General features: G+C 45.4%; 2 protein-coding genes across 6 annotated transcripts in view; both read right to left on the bottom strand.

The window, feature by feature from the left end:
* Positions 1 to 92: 92 nt before the first annotated feature.
* mysm1 (Myb-like, SWIRM and MPN domains 1) lies at positions 93 to 8,410 on the bottom strand. The gene is made up of 20 exons (XM_047588350.1): positions 8,292 to 8,410; positions 8,018 to 8,096; positions 7,861 to 7,931; positions 4,804 to 4,878; positions 4,638 to 4,716; positions 4,437 to 4,535; positions 3,734 to 4,298; positions 3,408 to 3,642; positions 3,205 to 3,335; positions 3,016 to 3,119; positions 2,858 to 2,935; positions 2,681 to 2,763; positions 2,547 to 2,601; positions 1,840 to 1,890; positions 1,635 to 1,709; positions 1,347 to 1,535; positions 1,133 to 1,265; positions 876 to 981; positions 698 to 755; positions 93 to 584 (listed from the first exon to the last, which is right to left on the bottom strand). The coding sequence occupies exons 1-20, from the start codon at positions 8,408 to 8,410 to the stop codon at positions 291 to 293; spliced, it is 2,679 nt and encodes an 892-aa protein (XP_047444306.1). The 3' UTR covers positions 93 to 290.
* A 3,206-nt stretch (positions 8,411 to 11,616) lies between these two features.
* Positions 11,617 to 21,116, bottom strand: part of suco (SUN domain containing ossification factor) — a 35,789-nt gene continuing 26,289 nt past the window's right edge. For 3 of the 5 annotated variants that reach the window (XM_047588345.1, XM_047588347.1, XM_047588348.1), the window contains 9 exons: positions 21,008 to 21,091; positions 19,324 to 19,402; positions 17,756 to 19,138; positions 17,558 to 17,645; positions 17,366 to 17,470; positions 16,421 to 16,575; positions 16,128 to 16,219; positions 15,242 to 15,297; positions 11,617 to 14,750 (listed from right to left, as the gene is read on the bottom strand). In XM_047588345.1, the coding sequence (XP_047444301.1) occupies positions 14,175 to 14,750; positions 15,242 to 15,297; positions 16,128 to 16,219; positions 16,421 to 16,575; positions 17,366 to 17,470; positions 17,558 to 17,645; positions 17,756 to 19,138; positions 19,324 to 19,402; positions 21,008 to 21,091 (2,618 nt within the window). In that variant the 3' untranslated portion in view covers positions 11,617 to 14,174. The remainder of the gene's footprint in view (positions 14,751 to 15,241; positions 15,298 to 16,127; positions 16,220 to 16,420; positions 16,576 to 17,365; positions 17,471 to 17,557; positions 17,646 to 17,755; positions 19,139 to 19,323; positions 19,403 to 21,007; positions 21,092 to 21,116) is intronic. The other 2 variants (XM_047588346.1, XM_047588349.1) reach the window with 2 other exon arrangements.

Genomic DNA, 21,116 nt, shown 5'->3' with positions numbered 1-21,116 from the left:
GTAAGACTTGTTGGATATGACAACCCCTTAAAGCAAAAATAAAAACCTACAAGAGAGTCACGCAAAAATAATACATAAAGAACAACAGAATATCAAAATAGATTTTTTTATTATCATCTTTAAAAGAAAACTGTGGAAATTAAAACATTTTCTCACATGCATACACTCGCTCCCTCAAACACACTGACACTTGCTGATGCAAAACTGATACAAAACCTCCATATATTTACAAAAGTGTTCTGCCTTGTTAAATAATGTAGTATAGTACAAGTACGATGAGCTATAGATCTTCACAGTAAATAGTCGTGTTCCGTTGACAGCACAGAGCCCAGATGTAGCACAGTGCTGCTGTTTGTCTCAGAGTCCCCTTCCTGCCGCCTCTCCTGACTGATCAGCTGATCAAAGTCAGCATCGTCTGAGTCCACAGGCTCGTGCGGGATATTAATAGATTCTCCCTCCTCCTGGTCTGAAGGCTGCTGCTTGGAAATAAAGTCTGACAGGAAAAGGGCCTGGATCTGGGTGAGAAAGGGGTCACCTTCCTCATCTGGAAAGGGTTCCAAGTACCTCGCCAGGGATGCCAGCATCTGGAGGAAGGAGTTAAAGTGAAGTAGGGCGAAGAATAAAATGGTAAAATGAAAACATCAGTTTGTAACAAAGCCATCAGTTATTTATATGCAGAACTAATGGGCCAGTGTACCTTCTCCAAACACGTAAGATGAGAGTCTCTCCGGAACAATCTGTCCATCTGTACACTCCTGACCAAACACAGCAGGAAAAAAACTCTTCAGATACCAGAAATTGTTCTCGAATCACAAAAAGATGGGATCAGCATATGGCTCCATATTTAAACTGGCCACACCAATAATGCATCTCACCCGGGTTTCTGAGCATATTTGCGGATGATCCACTGAGCCCTCCTCATCGTCTGATCCCAGTCTGGGATGTCTTGTGAAGACAGAAAGTCGAATCTGTAGGGCAGCTCTGAGGAGGAACACAAACAGAGACTCAGCCAGAGGGTAAACTGTGTTTCTGTGTACACAAATCACTGAGCCACATTGTCAACCAGATTCCAAAGCCTCTTGATCAAAAATGTTTGAAGTTTTTGAGTCGTATCTTATTGTGTGTGTCGTACTCTGGGGGCCGGAGGGCTCTTGGCTCTCTTTTACCAACAAGCAAGTTGTTTGGGAGTGGGGGGAGGGGTTGGCTGGGTCGTACGGGCTCACTATCATGCCAATGAAGGGGGCGCCTCCGCGTGAGAAATAACTCTGGAAGACAACGAAGACACAAAGGGGTCAGACGATGCGTTCATGTGAAAATCCTGAGCAAACTCGTGTGTTCAGTTTTACCTGAAACTGGTCCTGTGTGTTTATGTCCCGTACTGAGGGGTTGGGGTGGAAGGAGGGATGCGAGTGGTACCAGCCCACCACGCTGAAGCCCAGGGACGACAGCACATCACAAGCCTGCGTCTGAGACAGCGGATCCATCTCACACTGCAGGCCTGTGCTCACGCTGTTGCACGGCTCTGCTGCACAGATCTAAACACAACGTTAAACGTCACTAAGGAAATATTCAAAGTCATCTTTTGATCTAGTTTTTTTACGCTGCTGCTGCTGCTGCTGCTGCTCCAGACGTACCTTTAATACTTTTGCTTCCTCATTGAAAGTCCCACCAAGTAAACCAATGACTTCCCCCCGGGACACGTGGGCATGCTGAACACAAGATCACAGCACATGATTCATTTAGGGTTATCAGAATAAAGGTGGATATTATTTTTGAGAAGAACTCTAATATAAGTGGTGGCAATAATTAACAATGAAAAAATGCTTTTGTTTAACATACCAGGTCCATGATGAGCAGAGTCTCAGCACAAACTATGACCTGGAATGGCTCCTGGGGAAAAGAGCATAAAACAGTTTCTACCCATTAACCAACTTAAGACACGTGAAGAGTACAGTCCTTCTGTAGTTAGGTCAAGTTATTTGATGATAATCATTATGTTTACTTGGACGCAATAGCACAAACAGAACAAAAATACTGCTAACACCACAATTCAAACAGACTAGCCTGACCACAGGTAAGAGCCTTTGAAATGAGGGAAGTGGTATACATTTTTATTCATATGTTCAATAGTAACAAATAAACTAATAAACAGACCATAATTATTTTTTTGTTTGGGGTAAACATCAAGTGACATGACAAGTGTCAAAGAGAAGCAGAAACTTGGTAGCTAGAATGTCTAGTCTGAATGATTGGTTGAGGAAGAATTTCCCATGTGAACGTAGCTTATGTTAAATGGTTTAGTATTCATACAGAGCCTTTCCACCTATTGGTACTCAAAGTGCTTTGGAGTTATGGTATTCAGTGTGTTGGTCACATTTGGTCCATGTACCAGGATTTTAACGCTCCGGTCTGTGTACAACCCGCTCTACCTGCTGAGCCATAGCCGCAAATGGTGATTTTTAACAGTGATGAGACTTGCTTACATGTTGGTGAGGCACCAGTGCTACATGATGGACAAAAACATGATAGGAGAGGTGGTCACTGACCTGTACCTGCTCTTCAAAAGGCCTGCAGGGAATCAGCTGGAAGGGATCAATAGACCTGGTAAACACAATGAGATTATTTTAAGTAATCCCGTGCATACAATTTGTTACAAATTGCATTAATCTGACGTGCTCACTTTCTGTATTTGGACATCTTGCAGGGTTTAGGCTGCTTCTTCATCTCCTCTCTCCTCCAGGCTATTTCCTCAGCACTGAGGTGCTGATGAAGAAGAAATCAGTAGATTACATGCGCTGATATACACTTTGCCGTTGTACACAATTGCAGTGGTGCAGATGTCAAACTGCATCCAAACCTCGTACGTCTGTCCCTCCAAGTCCTTAGCGTCGCACCAGTTCCCCCATATGTCCCGCACGCGCCGCTTCCTGGCCCGCTACAACCAATCAGCAATAAGCTTGAGGTCTGAACCCTGGTAGTTTGGTGTCAGAGTCTGTGGGTTCTATAGATACGTACCATGCTCTGCAGTCTCTGGGCGAGCTGGTAGGCCTCGAGCACGTCTTTGCCCTCCCTGTGTTTGGAGCGGTCCACCACCTTTGGCCGATTATACACAGCTTGCTCTACGAGGAGACGGTCAGAGATCCCACATTAAAAGGGATAAACAAAGATCCATGATGAGATCTGTTAAAGACTCAGTGGGCTTACCACAATTAAAGTTGATGGCTCCAATGAGTTCCAGGTAGGTGTGTATTCTCCCGATGCAGTTGACGTCTCCACAGCTCTTCAGACCGGGACGCACTGACGTCTTGTTCAGGTACTTGGGCTTGCTCTTCAGCCTACAAGACAAAGACTGCAATTAAACCTTCTCCTGGTGGAGGAAGTTACTAAAAGTAAGTGCAGGAGTTTACCATTGATCCAGGATGTAGTTTCTGATCTTCAGATATCTTTCGGGGGTTTTGGACGGTCGTCCCTCAAAGAACTCTGGGATTGCCTGCTTCTCATCATCAGTGATGATTTCCAGGTCCATCTCGACTTCCTGTTCAGGCGCCCTTAGCTCCTCTTCTTCCTCATCTTCATCCTCGTCCTCCTCGTGCTCTTTGTTCGGTTTATCATTTAGAGCATTCTCAATCTTGTCAGCAGAATCTACGAGGCAGAAAATATGAAGCACAATCACTAAGGAGAACAACGCGGATATTATCCTGATATAGAAAGAAACAGTGCAGATTACACATGCCTTCACTGCTGGCTTCTTCCAGTTGTCCAGACGTGGCTGGAATCTCACACTGGGAGCTCTGGTGTCCATCTGCATCTGTCATTTCCTTTGAGTCTGTCTGTGCTTGTGTCTCAGGGCCGTCCAGAAAATCAGACCTAGTCTTAGTTACTTTCTCATCTAACCCAGTTAGCCCCGATTCCTCTGAGCAAACAAACGAAGATGAGGGTTGAGGACTTTGTGAAGAAAGCGAGCTGTTGCAGGGTTGGTCCTTCTTCTCTTGGAAGCTCTCCACTCCACTCAGGGCCAACTCTTTCTGCTCCTCTGTGAGGCTTTCTGTCTGAATCTTTGTTTGCTCCTCTGGCCCACAGAACTCAGACTTCAGCACAGCCTGCAGTTTATCATCTGCCTCTTCGTCATCGCTCAGGTCGTCAGTGATGTCCACGTCCTCGTCCTCATCGTCTGAAAGCTTCTCTATGCGGACAGCGTTGGCCAGAGTGGACACGAGACTGGTAGCGGACTGAGGGGGTTGTTGTATGTGTAGGCTAGGACCTGCAGGGGGCGCTGCAGCTCTGGGTTCTGATTTAGCCTGAATGAAGAAAGATCTTGTTTATTTAATTTCACAGGCCTTAAAAAATTCTGTATTCTGGTTATGAAAGAGTTTGTGCAAAAAGGAGCAAGTTTAAATGTGGCCGGTAAGAATTAAGAATAACATATAATGTCTTACCTTGTGTTTGAAATACTGTCTGGCATAACTCTTCACCTGGAGAACAGTACGACTTTCCATCAGCTTGGCAATCTTAGTCCATCTTCGACCAAACTTAGCCTGCATAAAGACGCACCATAGTCACAATTTACACAATAGTATCTAAAACATAAAACTCAAGCACCGGTAACATTTCTGACAACAGCGACAAGGGAACCTCACCAGTCCTTCCTCAAACAGATCCTTCTCCTCTTTGGACCAGCGAGAAGACGAGCCGGAGGCCGAGCTCTTCGTGGGAGACCTGAACAGACAGGAGCATAACACGAATGTCAACAAAATGAGGCATCAGTAGACTCGTGGTGGATGCTAAAAGACGGGCAAGACATACTTCTTCGCTTTGGGTTTTTTAGGAGCATCACTTTGCCAAATGTGCTCAGGAATCTCTGTACCCGTCAGGTAATATCTTAAAGAAGAGTTCAGAAAAATAATACAAGTGCCAAAAGCAACACTGAAATTATGCCTCTAAGGTCTAGTCTGTGTTGGAGCTGATCAGTCAATCAACTATTTTGAGAGCTGGAGCCACATACTGAGGAGCTAAACATTTCACGGTTCCAGCTTGAATTTCATCTATTTGTACAAACTAATTACAAGCTTAATACTGAACTAAATTAATCAATTGCTATTTTTGCATTCATTGTGAACTCTTATAAACTTCCCCAGTTTCCTTAAGACTTAGACAGACTTTAATGATCCACGAGAGAAATTACTTCGTCACAGCAGCTTCAACTAGCAGCTTAAAATAAAATAAAAATAATTATTATCTAATTAAATAAACAATGTAATCAAGAAAATTTACAGAATTAGCATTATGAACAAATGCACAAAAGTAGTTGGCAAAACAGTGTCCAAGGTGATGTGGTTGTTTGTTGCATAGCATCCCAGAGAGCTTCAGCTGATTGCTCTGCCTCCGGCTGTGAAGCCACCCTGAGGGGAGACAGAGACAAGCTCCAGCTGTTTGTCCCCTTGCTTACGGTGAAAGTTCTCGCCAAGTGTCGCGCTCTCCAAACCAAATCTAAATGGAGGGTCTCGATACCTGCAGGAACATCTTTCCTGACAAGAAGAGCACCAAAAAGACCCACAACTCTTTGACCGGCTTGAAACCATAAACAACAACAGATCCTGTCAATGTATGACGAAGGATGTGTGCAACTTCATTCTGCTGGGACTAGGTGTATTCTGTGTCAGGGTTTCGGTGGCTTTCATCTTCGTCTAAAGCTGCAGACGGCAACTCTGCAACGATGCAGCAGCAAAAAAAAAACATGTTGCATGACTACACTGGCACACAGCTTCATCTGCAGGGTTCTCTACTCTGTCAACTATTTTGTGTTCTACTTTTCACCCTTCAGTGCTCTGGTTCTGAAACATTGTTTATCTGGTCAAGGGACTGATTCACAGTCCTTTTAATTTAGTTCAATTTAATTCAATTTTAGTTTAATTTAATTCCCTTAAATTTAATTTAATTTAGTTTAACTAATAAACTTCACCTATGCACAAAGAAAAAGACAATGTGTTTTTGCAACACTGAACCAGTCCTTTCTCGCACCTCGCTGTTACATAAACATTTAACTCATCATCAGAGCTTCAGTATAATTACTTAACATTAATTATTACAGTGTTAGGTGTGGGGGAAAATGCTGTAAACTAAGAATGTTTTCAAAAATATGATTGTATATTTTTATCAATTTACAACATGCAAAGTGAGCAAACAAAAGAAAAATCTAAATCAATCAATACTTCATCTATTATTTGGTGCTATTACCCTTTGCCTTCGAAACAACTTCAATTCTCATTGGTGCACTTGCAAAAAGTCAAGGAGTTTGCAGGATTGTAGTCAGGTGTATGATCAACGATCTTCCTCATGAAGAAGAACAAGAAGTCCTGGAAGTGATGGCATGACCCCCACAGAGCCCTGATCTCAGCATCATTAAGTGATCTGTGATTACATGAAGAGACAGCAGTCTGTACGCTGAAGATAGCCCTTAATGTCCTCGGCTGTGTGTTTGGGGTCTTTGTCATGCCGCGGAATTAATTTGGGGACAGTCTCCCTGACGGCATTGCATAATAGATAAGTATCTGCCTGTATTTCTCAGCATTCCCCAACTGCATTTGTAGAAATGAAGGCCCACAACTTGGAAGGGACCTCCACCATGCTTCACTGTTGCCTGCAGACACTCATTATTGTAACGCTCTCCAACGCCTCGGTGAACAAACTGCCAAAGCACCTGCTGTAATTTTTCTGCAACCTAGTTCTTGTGTTTTCATGCATAATTGAGTTGCTGACCTTGTTTCCATATCAGAGGGATGGTATTTTTGGCTGCAACTCTTCCATAAAGACCACTTCTGGCCAGACTTTTCTAGACAGTAGACGGGTGAACCAGGGTCCCACTGGTTTCTGCCAGTTCTGAGCTGATGGCTCTGCTGGACATCTTCTGATTACGAAGGGAAATAAGCTTGATGTGTTTTTCATCTACTGCATAAAGTTTCTTTGGCCGAACAATGTGTCTACGATCCTCAACCCATTGCCCGTTTCTTTGTGCTTGAACAGCACATCTTGAAACACCAGTCTGCTTTGAAATGTTTGTCTGGGAGAGCCCTTGCTGATGCAGTAGAACTACCTTGTGTCTTGTTGCTGTGCTCAATCTTGCCGTAGTGTATTTCCTGTGACATGAAGCTGTCTTCCAACATTAGCAGCTGTGTTTGGCTGTTCCTCACCCAGTTTTAAGCCTCCTACACAGGAGTTTCTGTTTCAGTTAATGACTGTATTTCAACCTACATGTGACATTCAGAAACGTTAACACGTGTTTGATATAACTGGTTGATCATACACCTGACTCCAGTCCTGCAAACTCCCTGACTTTGTGCAAGTGCACAAACAAGAACTGATGTTAGTTTGAAGATAAGGGTAGTAACACAAAATATTGATGTGACTTAGATTTTTCTTTTGTTCTCTCACTTTGCACTTTTGTAAATGTCAAGCATGACTAATTGCTTTCTTGATCAGCCCTTTACTAAAAACAGTTGCAGAAAACATCAACGCTGCAGGCGCCTCACCCCGGGGGTGAGCATCCCTTATTTTCATTTCTGAAAGGTGGCAACGATAACACTGAGTCATGTGTCAAACTACCTTTGGTCCCTGCAGAAATATGAAACTCCACCTTAAATTATTCCAGTTCTTCCAATTTGAATGTGCAAATTAACGCTGTATTTGTAACTTCAACATATTGTGCTAAACAGCTCAAATAAAACAGACTACATCCGCGTCCAAACGTACAGTATATGGACCTAACTGTGTGTTCACCCCAGTCACAATCTGGACAGGAGGTTTCTGTCCTTCTCTCACGTGTGCAGTTATGTGGTGGTGCGTTTAAGTCCCGTCAAAGGATACTGTTCTTCCAGCAGCATCCTCTCTATCACCTCTCTGTTCTCCGGGCTGATGGAGCTGTCCAGCTCCCAGGGCTGCACAGAAGACAGACAGGAGTCAACACAGCGAGCCACAGCCATGGCCGGAGCCAGATGAATGACAGAGATTTACTAACTCATACCACAGTCCAGCTGTTGGTCTTCCCCGCAGGCTGTATGAGCGGTTCCTGAACTAAACCTCCTCCGTCCATCTCGCTGCAACTGCAAGATAACAAGCTGCCGTTAAGACAACAACGTGTGGACTGCAGAGGAGACTCAAAGCATCCATCTGACAATCGGTGCAGCCTCTGTTGTCCTGCAGTGCATGGGACTGAAAAACAACATCCGGGTCCAGCTGCTCGCAAGATTATCTGACAGTAAAAACCCGCTTTCCCCAGAATAAGTGACCAGACTTGCCTGATATTGCTCTCGAAGTCGTCTCCCTCGATGTCAACATCAACCTCGTCCTCCATGTTGTCGGATAAACAACGGAGAGGAGGGACAGAGAGGGAAAGCGCTGGTGGGAAAGTGTTCATATTTACCCACACTGCCCCATGTGGCTGGGGGGTCCAAGGGTTTCTTTTTTCTGTGGCCGCTGTCCTTGATTTTGCTCAGATGTCTCCATCTGGATTGAATCCACATGTACGTCCAGTTGATTTATAGTTTCTAGTTTTTCTTTTATTACAGTATATTGCTCCCAATGCTGATATGATAATTAGTTTTATAGCCCCTCAGTAATAAAATTGGGTTGATTTATATGCAACCCTAGAAAGTGGTTAGAAGAAGAGACTAATGTGTTTCTACAATCACTAGCCAGTTCAGTCGGTACACTAGTGAAAATAAACACATTCTAATTTAATAGTCCTGCACTAAATCTTCTCATGCCTCACGATTTTTCTACTGTTCAGTTTACCTTAAAACAGTGTAAAAATGTGGTAGCTCAAGTGTATGATCATTTTGGAGGATGTAGTTTGTGGTTATTTTGGAAATGTCTGTGGAGCAATAAGAAATCAGAACACTCTGGTCTTTCAGTGTGTTCAATCACAGCACAGACGGTGCACAAAACACTGATAGTGGCAAATGAGCAACAAGTTCACAAAACAGATTTACTTTACAACCCGGGTCACATTGTTCACTCCTCACTACCTCCTGATCCAGACCTCCCTTACAGAGATAACACGTCCAGCAGCTACAACCTGACCTGATCTGACCCATAGTTCAAAGCAGTGAAACAATGATGGATACAAACGTAATATAAATGTCCACAGCAACAACTCAACGTACTTTATCATCATCAAATCAGGGTTCCACACAGGTCAAACACATTTCAGATCATGTCTGTACGCAGAGCATGGTGCAAGGAAACGTGTGATACTAAATGTCACATTACTATCTCCCCCTTTGAGAATTAAAATGCTCATAAGATGGTCACACCACCACTCAGTCTTAAAAACAGTAAAACAGTGAAGTGAAGTGAATGTGGTTATATGGAAAAAAAAGGATATATGCATATTTAGTTGTTTCTTTGTTTATTTAATAGGATCCCCATTAGTCATCACTCCATTATATGAGCAATAGCTATTCTTCCTGGGCTCCAACATACAGGAGAACCCAATAACATACAGTACACAGAAAAACAAAGTGAAAACAACAACCCAGAATATATAAGGTAATCACATACAAAGATAAAACATCATAACATTCGACCCATTTAAATCTGGACTTCCTCTTCTTCTGTATTTGAAATCTTTTTTGTCTATTTTTATGTACTAACTTTGGCCTATAGGACACTGATAAGACTGATGTAGTATGTGCTGTATACTGTGTGTAACGTAGAAGATCATATTGGGACAGAGGGAGGAGGGAAGTCTCTTTTCTGGGGGGTGGGTAAAGGGAAGGAAATACCACTTGTTGTACTATTGCTTATGATACCTGGCATGCTCTTCTCTTTTGAAAATAGAAATAACTGATCACAAAAGCATTCGATCCATTTACCACAGCATAGACTACACCAAATTGGGAAATAGTTAGAAAACAATTACACATTTTTCCAAACACCTAAAACCCATATCTTTACAGAAAAAGAAAAAAAAAACTAGAAGAAAGAAACCAAGAGGTCAGACATTATATAATCACATTTCTAAAAACAGCTTTCTTGGTTTCTATGAGAAGTAAAGAACTGAAAGTACTAATAATAGAGGAAAGTGATATGAAATTAAAATGTGCTTACATGTCAGCAAAGAATACAGCTAAATTAAATTATCTTCAAAATCCCCGTAGAATGGAAGATCCTTAAACTCATTTTGAGCAACATGTAAGTGTGTCCCACAAGTGAATGGTTTTTCTTTCTCAGCCATAAGATAACACAAAAAATCAACAGTGTGTGTGCAGCACTGAGACTCAGGAAAGGTGTCTGGATTCTGATTAGCATGGATTCACAACCACCGACAGCCAAATCTATCAGTCCCCTCCCTAAAATCCTTGTGAATCTCCACTCTTCACTTCATGCAACAGATCATTCAGGTGAGTAACAACATGGGCCCTGAGTAAAAGCTAAATTGATGTGCACCTCGATGTACCAACTCCGTGAGAGCGATGGATTTGTTACCTTCCTGGTGGTTGCCTTTACCGCTGCATGTCAGCTGTTGTCTTTGGGTCTCTGGTTATTCGGCAGGTTGTGTGGGAGCTCTCTTTTCACTCTTGGCCAGATGAAAACAATAGTTAGTAAAAGAAAGTAACAACGCCACCTCCTGATTAGGTCAGTACCAGAGACAAACTGTTCCAACAATGATTGTTTTGTGCAGCTGCATCTCCTTTCACATCTTGAGGTAGGATCAAGGTTGTTAGTAATGTGAGAGTCACATTTACAGAATGCAGTCGGTTTTGGCAACAAGGATCAAGGAGAGAAGCAACCAAAACCTCCTTGATTTTTACCAGTTGCTGGATTCCTTGAAGCTGAGCCATCTACAAGATGTTCCAGGTCATCATTGTCTAAAGGCACATCCTGTAAGTCTCTGCTATGTGAGCAGGACGGCAACACATCCATGTGCTTCTCCATCCTCCTGTGTGGGAACGAGAGTCACTGGGTTTACAACACGGCACCTTTTAACAGTGATGTTTGGCGTGTCAAAGAACACAGCATTGTACCTGAACCATCCCGTTTTGGAAAGTTGTGAGGTGTTTTGTTGTAGCAAAACCACTGACGCAGCAAACTAACAAAGTTAGGTTAGAATAACCTACAATGTCACATGAAGCCATGAGGACTGACAGCAGTATGATGTCATACCTAAAAAATAATAACTAATAATAACTTTTAACAGCTTTTTTTGTTTTTCTTGGGATGGTTTGTCTGTCTTCTCAGAAATATTGCCTTTGTGATGGATTGACTTTATGTCCACTGCCAGACAGATGTTTCAGGAATGTCTTGCACGCTGCCTTCCTTTGTAGGTGAGCAAATCATTAAATCATTCACATACGGCAACAGTGCAACAGTAACAAGAGTAACTCAAGATTCAACCTTTATTCCTGCATGAAGATCCTGAACAAATCTCCACTGACTAGCATCTCTTGTCCTTTTCACTAGGTGTGTACAGTGGATCCTCGTCTCCATCTCTGTCAGAACCAGATCAATCTCTCGGCCGCTTGATAGCATCATCCTCTCTGACTCTTTTCCATCATCCACATTTCTTCACCGAGTGGGGTTTAATGTCTCATCTACACAAAATAAAATCCAAACACAATGTGGAAAGACAACGAAAAAGTTTTTATTTAGAAATAATTCACAGTTTCTAATGGCACTACAGGAACTGTAGTATCTCAATCTCGCTCAAAAATACTGTGCAGCTCTTCCAAGTACTTGCAGAGAGAAAGAGAGGAAAGGAGAGAAAGGAAGAAGAGACAGCACTTGACATAACAGGTAGAAAAACTAAAAGGCGTGAGGAGTCGTACAAAGTGCACACTTGAGCAGTTTCTCTCCAAATGCCTTCTCCTCGTTTGCTGTAGGGAGAAGAAGATTCAAAGTAGTCTTTCTGATGATAAAACAAAATAATCTCACATGCGTACAGGTTTACACACTCAAACATAACATCATACACATTCAAAGAGGGTTTAAAAAAAAAAAAAAAAACTCGGGATTTGCTGGGCTCGTGGAAAAATACATAAAGACGTTAATAGTGTTCCAAATCAGACTCGTCTTTCCTCCGTTCCCTTTTTCCTGCAACAGTTCGTTTCCCCAAGACAAATGCGTCACTGCCGTTCAAGGCGGGACGAACATATGGAGTCAATGACAAGCGAAGAAAGACTGTGGAAGCGTAGAGTGATAGTGAAAGATCAGCGAGTCGGGAACGCAGACATGTAGTGTGACAAAGCGCGTCGAGCTCCCGACGGGAGCACGGTGGAGTGGTTCATAAAAGCAGAAATATTTAAAGTGTGCTCCACAGTCACAGAGGGAGTCGTGCAGTGGCGATATGTAGATGAGGAGGAGGAGGAGGAGCAGGATCAGAAGAGGCGATGGTGCTCTAATGGCGGGAGAATAAAGGTCTGTCTCTGTCAACTCATGGCCAAGACCAACCGCACAGAGCCAGTCAGAAACCAACAAACACAAGAAAAAACACACATTTCCCCTTTTAAAAGCAGACAAAAGACACACACCCCTCCACCCCTTTCACATCACAGCGTTTAAAGTGAATGTTGCTGTTGGTCAGTTACGAAACGACAAACAGTTACAGGACAGTAGCCGACGCTAAGTTTAGCCCTTTCCTCTGCTTCTACCTTCCCAGCGGCTCTCGACTGACACAGCAGCAGCAGCAGCAGCAGCAGCAGCAGCGTGAGGATCCCAAATAAACGTCTAGTAGTCTGCTGGACATAAAACGTGAAGCCTACATCTGTCTGATGCTTCAGGCCGAGGTCAAAAGCATTTAAAAAGTTCATAGAAATAAAATATGAGGCGGAGCCGTCCGCCAGGACTGTGCATGTCAGTACCACTGAATAATATCTCTGTACATCATACTCGCATGGATGAGCTACTGTGACGCTGCAGACCGGGGAGACTGGCAAAGCAGTGCCTATCTTTAGAAAAATCTCATCATTTAAATAAATAAATAGATAAATAAAACTGATCGGTCAGACTCATCTGCAGGGTCCCAGTAGATGTGTGTGTGTGTGTGTGTGTGTGTGTGTGTGTGTGTGTGCGTGCGCGTAAACATTCAGCTCTGCTTCCCTGTGTGCTCCCATGCTACACTGTACTGTACATACCAGCTGTGACGATAACTCAAACAGACCAAACTAGAGGAGATTAAAAGAAGAACATGGCTCAGTTTTAGGATGAAAGAAATGATGAATAAACGATGGAGTCGGAAAACAAACACGGTCACGAGATCCATCGCGATATTGCGTCGCTTCTCTTCGTGGTGTGCGAGAGGCGCTCTGGGCCCAGCCCAAACCAACAGAGAACGGTGAATACTTATGGAGAACCGCTAGGATCCTCAGGCTGCTGCTGCTGCTGCTTCTGGATTTGCGTCGCGAGGACGAACGAGACGCTAAACTAAAACGGCTAACGCCGTCCAAACTTAAATTTCGTCATTCAGCCCTGACGGTTGGCTCGGACCAGGCAGACGGAGACAGACAAATCAGGGAGGGAGGGATGCACGAGGACAGTTTAACACTCTGGTCCCTAACAAACACCTGCAGTCACTTCAGGACTTGGACAGGATGGATACGGTTAAACGACAGCAATGGAAGACAGAAGAAAATAAGGATAAGAGAAGAAAGTTGTCATGCTCCACAGTCCTCTCGTAACGACACGTTTCATTCTAAAGAGCAGCCTAATACTTGTTGAAGGAACGTAGAGTTGAGGCCAGCTGCTCTCCTTGTACTGTGCTCAGAGCGCGGGGGAAAAAACAAAAACAAAAAAAAAACAACATCACTGGTGCTAAACTCAACTGTCGATGTGCTTATCCAGTAGAAAACCCATCTCGATGGATTCAGCTTGTACTGATGTTCTACTCTCCGCCACAGCGTTTCTCTGTGCACATCGATTCTTTCAATCTCGTAGAATTTCATAGAACAGCTATAAAGGCACATAACCGTAAACAGGTCTTTGACAGGAGTGGGTGAGGACTGGGTGACGTCGAGCTACTGCTGCCATAGCCACTTCAGTTCCACGGTGCGCCTCGGTGCTCATGGGAAATGTGGTTCTTTGGGATGTGGTAAGACCTCCTCACACGAGTCTGCTACCATATAGTGTGTAAGTGTGTGTGAATGTGTGTGTGTGGTTGTGAACACAAAGTGAAGCGTGAGCATTCAGACATGTCCGGTGACGGCTGCCACCCCTATGGTCCCCACGCTCATCTCCTTGTTTCCCTTCATGAGCTGCTGCAGGCTGGACAGAGAGCCGACGCCCCCTCCTGGCACGTGGGCGAACTGCAGCTCCGTCTGCCGAGACCTCCGCCGCTTCACCGAGCGCTTCTCCTGCCGGGACTTCACGGGAGGCTGGCCGAGGGGGAAAGGGAGGCCGTGGCCGTTGCACATGCCGGCGGAGGGGAAGACGGGGGAGGGAGGGGGGAGGCGGCTAGTGTAAGACTCCTCAGAATGGGTGGACGAGCTGCAGCTGCTGGTCTCTGAGGGGAACTCCTTGGAGGTGCAGGCGGGCAACGCCGACACCTTCGCTGCAGGTGGAAGGGGAGGCAGAAGGGGGGGAGGAGGAGGAGGAGGAGGAGGAGGAGGAGGAAGAGGAATAGGAAGAGACGGGGGGGCTGGCGCGGGGAGAGCTGGGTGAAAGCCGTTACACCTGGGATCCCCGTTGGTGAGCGGCGCCGACGGATCGAACGCCTGCAGAGTCTCAACCTTGTCCAGCGACTTTGTCTTGCAGCGCTTTTTCTGCAGGAAAACAGACACGGAAAAAAAACACTTTAGAACGATTCAAAGACAAGACACACCTAACACTGAAAGCCCGCGTTAACCACTTTTGTACCACACAGACCGGAGGAGGGTGGGAAAATTTACTGCGGAATGATGGAATGATGGAATAAAGGATTTGGAAGAAACAAATATTACTACTACTACTTAACTCGTGGCAGACCGTGGTGCTGCGCTGTGATACACAGTAAAACCTCAGCACCGCCAGCTTTATTCACCTCACCGAAAACACGAGGTGAGGCGGATAACGCCGGGTGTACATCGTCAGCATAGAAGTGGTTAACAGGTATTTAGAGTGGGCTGAATCTCAACACTCCTCGCCAGATCCCTAGCCTTGTCTACTCGCTCAGGAAGAAGTTACTCCCTGCTCTGACACACTTTCTGTACACACTGACTGACAGCAGAAAAACACACTTATGTAAGGCGGCCGTCGCGGCCAGCAGACACTGTACCTTTTTCTCTGGAGAAAACCTTAGAGGTTCTACAATGTACAAGTCATCTGGACCTACTGGGGAGGGGAGAGAGGGGCCAGGTTAATGATGGAATGGCAAACAGGAATACATACATGTAACAAGCATGATGTGACCTTGCAAGTAGTTTTTATTTAAGACAAATCTGTTTTCTAATCAAGGCCTGAAGTTGGAACAGGAGCAGCACCAATGATTTGACAGGAAACTAAACATTACGCTGAAACTACAGAGTAGCATGAGTTATCGTATTATTGATCACTACTTGCAAACGTCTACCAGCAGCCACTAAAGCATTGCGCTCTATTATTACACCCCGTAAGCCCTGCATGTGGAGCCAAGCTGGCAATGACAGCCCCTCAGCCTCAAGGGCAACCTCTCTCACACACACACACACACACACATGCACACAGTTGAAGGATAATGAACAGCAGAGGGAGTTTTAGGTTTCATGAGTCAAAGAGTTTTTTTTTTCTTCTCTTTCTTTCTTTCTTTCATTGCTTGCACCAGCCTCTCCCTGTGGGCGTGTGTTGCTTCAGGCACTGGTGACAGCAGGGATTTCAGCCAATAAAGCCTGGCAACATGTGCAAGAGGAAATGGCGAAGGCATGGGGAGCGAGAGGAGGAAGACCGGGGTAATGCGTCCATGTGGACTGTGAGCCTGAGCTGGAGTTCTCGTAAGCACGGGTTTACAGTCACATTTACACGAGCCAGCTGCGACTGTAGTAGAAAGTAGTATCAAGTGTCTGTGTTGCTAATGTCTCGGTGACACAGGCAAGGAGAGAAACACAATATACCAGGAGGAGGAGGAGGGGGGGGTCTTTTGTATAATGTGTGTACACCTGTGTTTCAAGGAGAAACAACACTCCTACCTTCTGTAGAGGAAAGGTGGAAGGACTTGGAGCGAACTAGCGGGCAGGTCACCCTGCGCTTTAGGCTCATATCATCGTAGGAGGAAAAGCATCTGACAAAAAAAAAAAAAATTACAAAGCATGTTTTACAGTGTGACTAATCCAACTTCCTACCGTTAGTGGTAGGACAGGAGTGACAGCATGTGTCAAACCGATGACAGGTGAAGCATTCAACTGAACAACGCTCAGACAATCAAATGCCTCAACGAGAGACGATTATTCGGAGGCCGGAGTGCGTTGGTGTGTTAACGAACCTCTTGGGGCTGGGGTAGTGGTTGCTCTTGGGAAGGACAGCGGTGCTGGTGCTGGGGCTGGGAGAAGAGCTGCGGCAGCACTGCAGACACAGCAGGAGTCCCAGAGACAGACAGAGAACCAGAGAGACCACCAGGTAGCTCTGACGGTCAGATACCTGCAGGGGAAAAGTTTAGACTGTGTAGAAACGTTCCGCAAGATACTAAATCGCCAGTTTGTGGCAGATACTACATATTACTTAATACTACCACTAGTTTCTTTCTTTTTAAATAACATGGTGCATATTTGGGGTGTGATTTCATGATAATTCCTTCCACTTGTTGGCAGCTGCACGACAGCTTTCCCCCACTGCATTCCAGATGTACTTATTTTTTCTGTATCTAATCCGCGTACAGATAATGTGGTGTTGTGAGAAAATGGAAAAGCCTTTACAACCTAAAAAGCTGAAAATTTATGCAGTGAAGATCACAAAGATGTTTTCCTAGTCAAACACAACACGTGTCCGTGTGTTTTAGAGTCTGTTGACTGGAAAGAAGTTAATTCTGTGACTGTGACATTCGGCTGAACATCAGCCAAGTGCATTAGATGTGTGCGCAAAATATTGCTTTATTCCCACCTTCTCTTCTTTGAAAACAGCTAATGACTGAAAAAACTATTGTCTCAGGTACAGCTGGAGGAACGTCACACATACTTTGTCCATGTTCTCCTAGCTAATGGGCTAACCTGTTCAGCTTCACACATGTGCCGTGAAGCCCCATCTCCATATTTTCTGTTCAGAGACTATAATGTACTCTAAGCATAAAGTTTGTAGTGGCACTGCCCTCCAACCTGGATCAATATCATTCTGAGTACTGTGATGTCGTGGTGCTTAACTGTACGTGGTACACAAATGACTTGCTCGGTTGCATATTACAGTGTTAGCTCTAAAATCTAACACGACATGTCACCTCTCTCTGCAGCTGGCCCACTGTAGCCGTGAGATTGAGCATCAGTTTAGTGACGTTCTCCAGCTGGCTCTGCAGGACCTGGATGGAATCAGTCTGTTTCTGGTCCTGAACACAAACACACAGTAGAAATACGGTTAACACAGAAATACAACCATTTACATTTTTTCTCTGAATAATTTTCTATAAAGTGACCTGCTCCTCAGCTATGCGGGAAGTGTTCTGCAGTTTGATGATGGTCTTATTGAACGCCCTTTGCATCTCTTCCATCTGTTTACGGTATCTGGAGAAAACACATTAAAAACTTATGAGAATCTCTGCAACACTGTAAATGTTCGAATTTAAGTGGTAAAACAGTGAATTTCTTACACGAACGGATAAATGCACAGTTACCTCTGGCTGAGCTCCTCCAGGTATCTGCTGGACAGACTCATGTTCATCTCCAGAGCCTTGATCCTGTTGTTCAGCCTCATGAACACGCTCTCCTTCTGGCTGGACCCGTGCACCGCTCCTCCGTTCAGTAACATGCCGTTCCCATTCACGGCCCCGCCGTTGTAATCTCCTCCGTTCTGCAGCTCTGCGTAGAAGTCTGTAGCCGTCCGCTGGGCGTTGCCGTTCCCGTTGGCGGCCAACAGGTCCTCTTCCACCGTGTCTTCCACCCGCTGTTGCTCCCCGGTCTGAGAGAGGGCGTCCCCCTGCTCCCCGTGCATCTGCGAAGCCTGAACGGTTTGTCTCTGCGAGTCCCCGCCGTCTGAGCCCGACTTAGCCGTGTCAGCGTGAGCGTCGGTCGGCGGGACAGCTGCCGGCAGTTCGGTGGGAAGGGGGATGAGCTCCTCCGGCCTTGATGCGGTGGGGAGAGGCTGAACGGGCTGCTCTTTGACGGGGGGGACCACGGCGCCGGGAGAGGCCGTCTCAGAGGACAGAGGCTGAGGGGGAGAGCTGAGGGAAAGAGACGGGGTGGCGCTGCTGGCCTGTTGCGTCATTGGGATGGAAACGACGTGGAGGGGTGGAGTAGGAACCGAGTCCAGGGCTGCATCTTTAACCGGAGGCAGCAGCTTCTCCTCGTGCATTGGCGTGGGCTGCGTCATGGAGCTGTGGATGTCTGAGAAGCTATGAGGGGGGATGCTGGAGGTCCTACTAGGCTCCAGGAGGATGCTGAGCTCTGGAGTGTGTGCGTCAGGCGCGTGGGCGTTCAAATGTGCGTCAGCCGCGTGCCCGTCGTCTGAAGGTTTGCTCTCGGTTTGGCCCTTGACGGACACCTCGGGCTCTGGGGGTTTTTCTGTGAGAGGGAGGGCTTCCTGGGGAGGAGTGGGGACGGGGATCAGCGGAGGGGCGTGCGCGAGGGCGGGAATAACCACAGCGGGGCGAGTCTGCGTTTGCGCGCTGAGCTGCCTCCTCTTGAGGCTGCGCAGCCTCTCCTTAGCCAGCCTGGCGGAGCACCAGCGATGGAGCAGCTCGGGCAGGGTGGCCATGCAGGACAGAGACAGGGAGGAGAAGGAGGAGAACGGACAGTACGCCTGGCTCTCCCACTGGTTCCTGTCCGCCTCCTTCCTCGCCTCCTCCCCCCTCTTCTCCTCCTCCTCCTCTCCCTCCTCCTCCATCAGCGTGACGGTCGACTGTCTGGGCTCTTGGTCCTCCTCCTCCTCCTCCTCCACCAGGGTGACAATCCGTCTGTCCTCACGAGAGTCGCTTAATGTGGGAGAAGTTGAGGACGAGTCACCGGAGGCCTTGGAGTCCTCCTCGGTTGGGGGTGGTTCCGTCTTTTCAGACTCCAATCTAGGAAAACAAATTCAGAAACTTAACATAGATTTAGTGTTTTTGTCGGGTTATACGAGAAGAAAATGATGCCAAACAAGACGACAAACTTTTTTTTTTTATACATATAACTTTACGCATCCTTGTGAGTGTAAAACTGTAAAACAATTTACATAGATTGTGTATTTGTCTCTGATTATCCTTACACTGCAGAGTCTTGAGGGGCTTCAGATGACTTGGCTGTAACTTGTATGCTCCCCTTCTGATCCTCAGCCGTAGTATTACCTGGGATTTGGACAAATACAAAACCGTTAATAAACTGGCAAATTCTGGTCACTGTTTAGGTTTGCAAAGATCATCCTGTGTGTCTGTGGGAGGCACTGTGCAGATACACGGCACACAGAGGAACGACCATGTTTGAGAACCAGTCAGGTCCAGTTAGAACCGATCTCTCTCCTACAGTCTCTGCCTTTCTCCGCAAACAGGAATCAGGCACGTAGCTGTGGAGAGCCAGCGGTGAAAGAGATGCTTTGTGAAGTTGGCGAAAAGTCAGTAATCCAAAAGGATTTTCACGAGTATATTTTATGAGCTCAAAATTAGATATCTCTGTCCTGTAATTCGATCCCACTGACGAAAAGCTGAGCAAGAGTAATTTTGATGCAGCTCTCTCTGTGTGTGGTAAACTAAACTATGAGCCAGCCTGGCGTCACAGGCCCCACTCGGCCCGAATTTAGCGAAGCTCCCGGCCAAGAAGTAAAAACACGTCCACGGCCAAAGTTTCTGCTGAAACGCTGCGGGAGGCCTTCTGCCAACCACCAAATACGCATCTGGCTCCCTCAGCACATGTGTGCAGGAGCAGCCAGGCGGCGCATGTGCTTGCACTTTAGCGGAGGAAACAAAGTGGCCCAGTTCTCGAATCAGTTAATCCAAACAATATGTGGGGTAGACGCACAGGCTGGTGGTTAGGTACAGGGGAAAAGAAAGATAAGTGGTCTGAGCATGAGCAGGAATATTGGAACCGTATCTCATTTTCCAATACAATCTGGAAATTATTATTATTATTTTTATTATCGATTAAAAGAAGAAATGTACAAAGGTTTTATGTAAAACAGCAACATTGTGGCTAAAGAACGGTCTCTAGGATCATTTTGCTTCTATTTCTGTTATATTTCTTTATATCTGTGAACTAACTTTGCATCTCAGCTGAGCGTTTAAACTGGGATAATTGATAATTACTTAGAATTTTTTCATTTCGATTCAATAAGACAAGAGATTACATAGAAACACTCAGACAATACCATAGTAACTTTAACCCTGGTTAGGTCTGTTTCTGGGTGCTAATCATGTCTTAGAGAAACATATCCATGGTTTTTAGTAGAAACAGTTAGTTGGCTATAGTAGGCCACCTGACACAGTTTCCTACACAGATCTGAGGAGCTCGAAAAGTTAAAAAGGGCATGCGTTTCTAAAACGTACTTTGAAGGTGACTGGATGACCCATTTGTCTAATACAGCCTAATTCCAACCACCGAGATCACTTTCCTTTCCCTCCAAACTTAAAACATGCCCACAGCTGCTAGTGGTTCCTCAGATGACGGGAACTGGTCCGTACAACTTCTGTCCAGCCTCAAGCACATTCTGTGATCTCGTAAATCTCCACAAAGTAAGGCAGAAAAAAAACTGCTTAAAACAATGTGAAGCTTGATATGAAACTGAAAACCAAAACTCCCCCAGAATATAACTGAACATACTGACAGTAATGAAACAGCGAACAAACACGTATGAAGGAAGGATAGTTGACAACTATCTAGTGAAACCAGTTGGTAAAGAGTTTTGTGTGGTGAAAGGTGAGACAGGACTTTGCTTGAAACTTCAGAAAGGGGGGCGTTACCTTCCGTCTCCGCTCCATCCTCCATCTCTGGCTTGCCGCCGAGCACGTTAGCGGCAATATTGTTTACCATATTTAGGATGGCATCTAAAGGAAAAGAGCAGAACGGCAA

Source organism: Mugil cephalus, chromosome 6, assembly GCF_022458985.1.
Source record: "Mugil cephalus isolate CIBA_MC_2020 chromosome 6, CIBA_Mcephalus_1.1, whole genome shotgun sequence".
NCBI classification, from domain to species: Eukaryota; Metazoa; Chordata; class Actinopteri; order Mugiliformes; family Mugilidae; genus Mugil; species Mugil cephalus.
The sequence above is the reverse complement of the archived record's forward strand: the minus strand, read 5'-3'. Positions and strand labels throughout refer to the sequence as shown.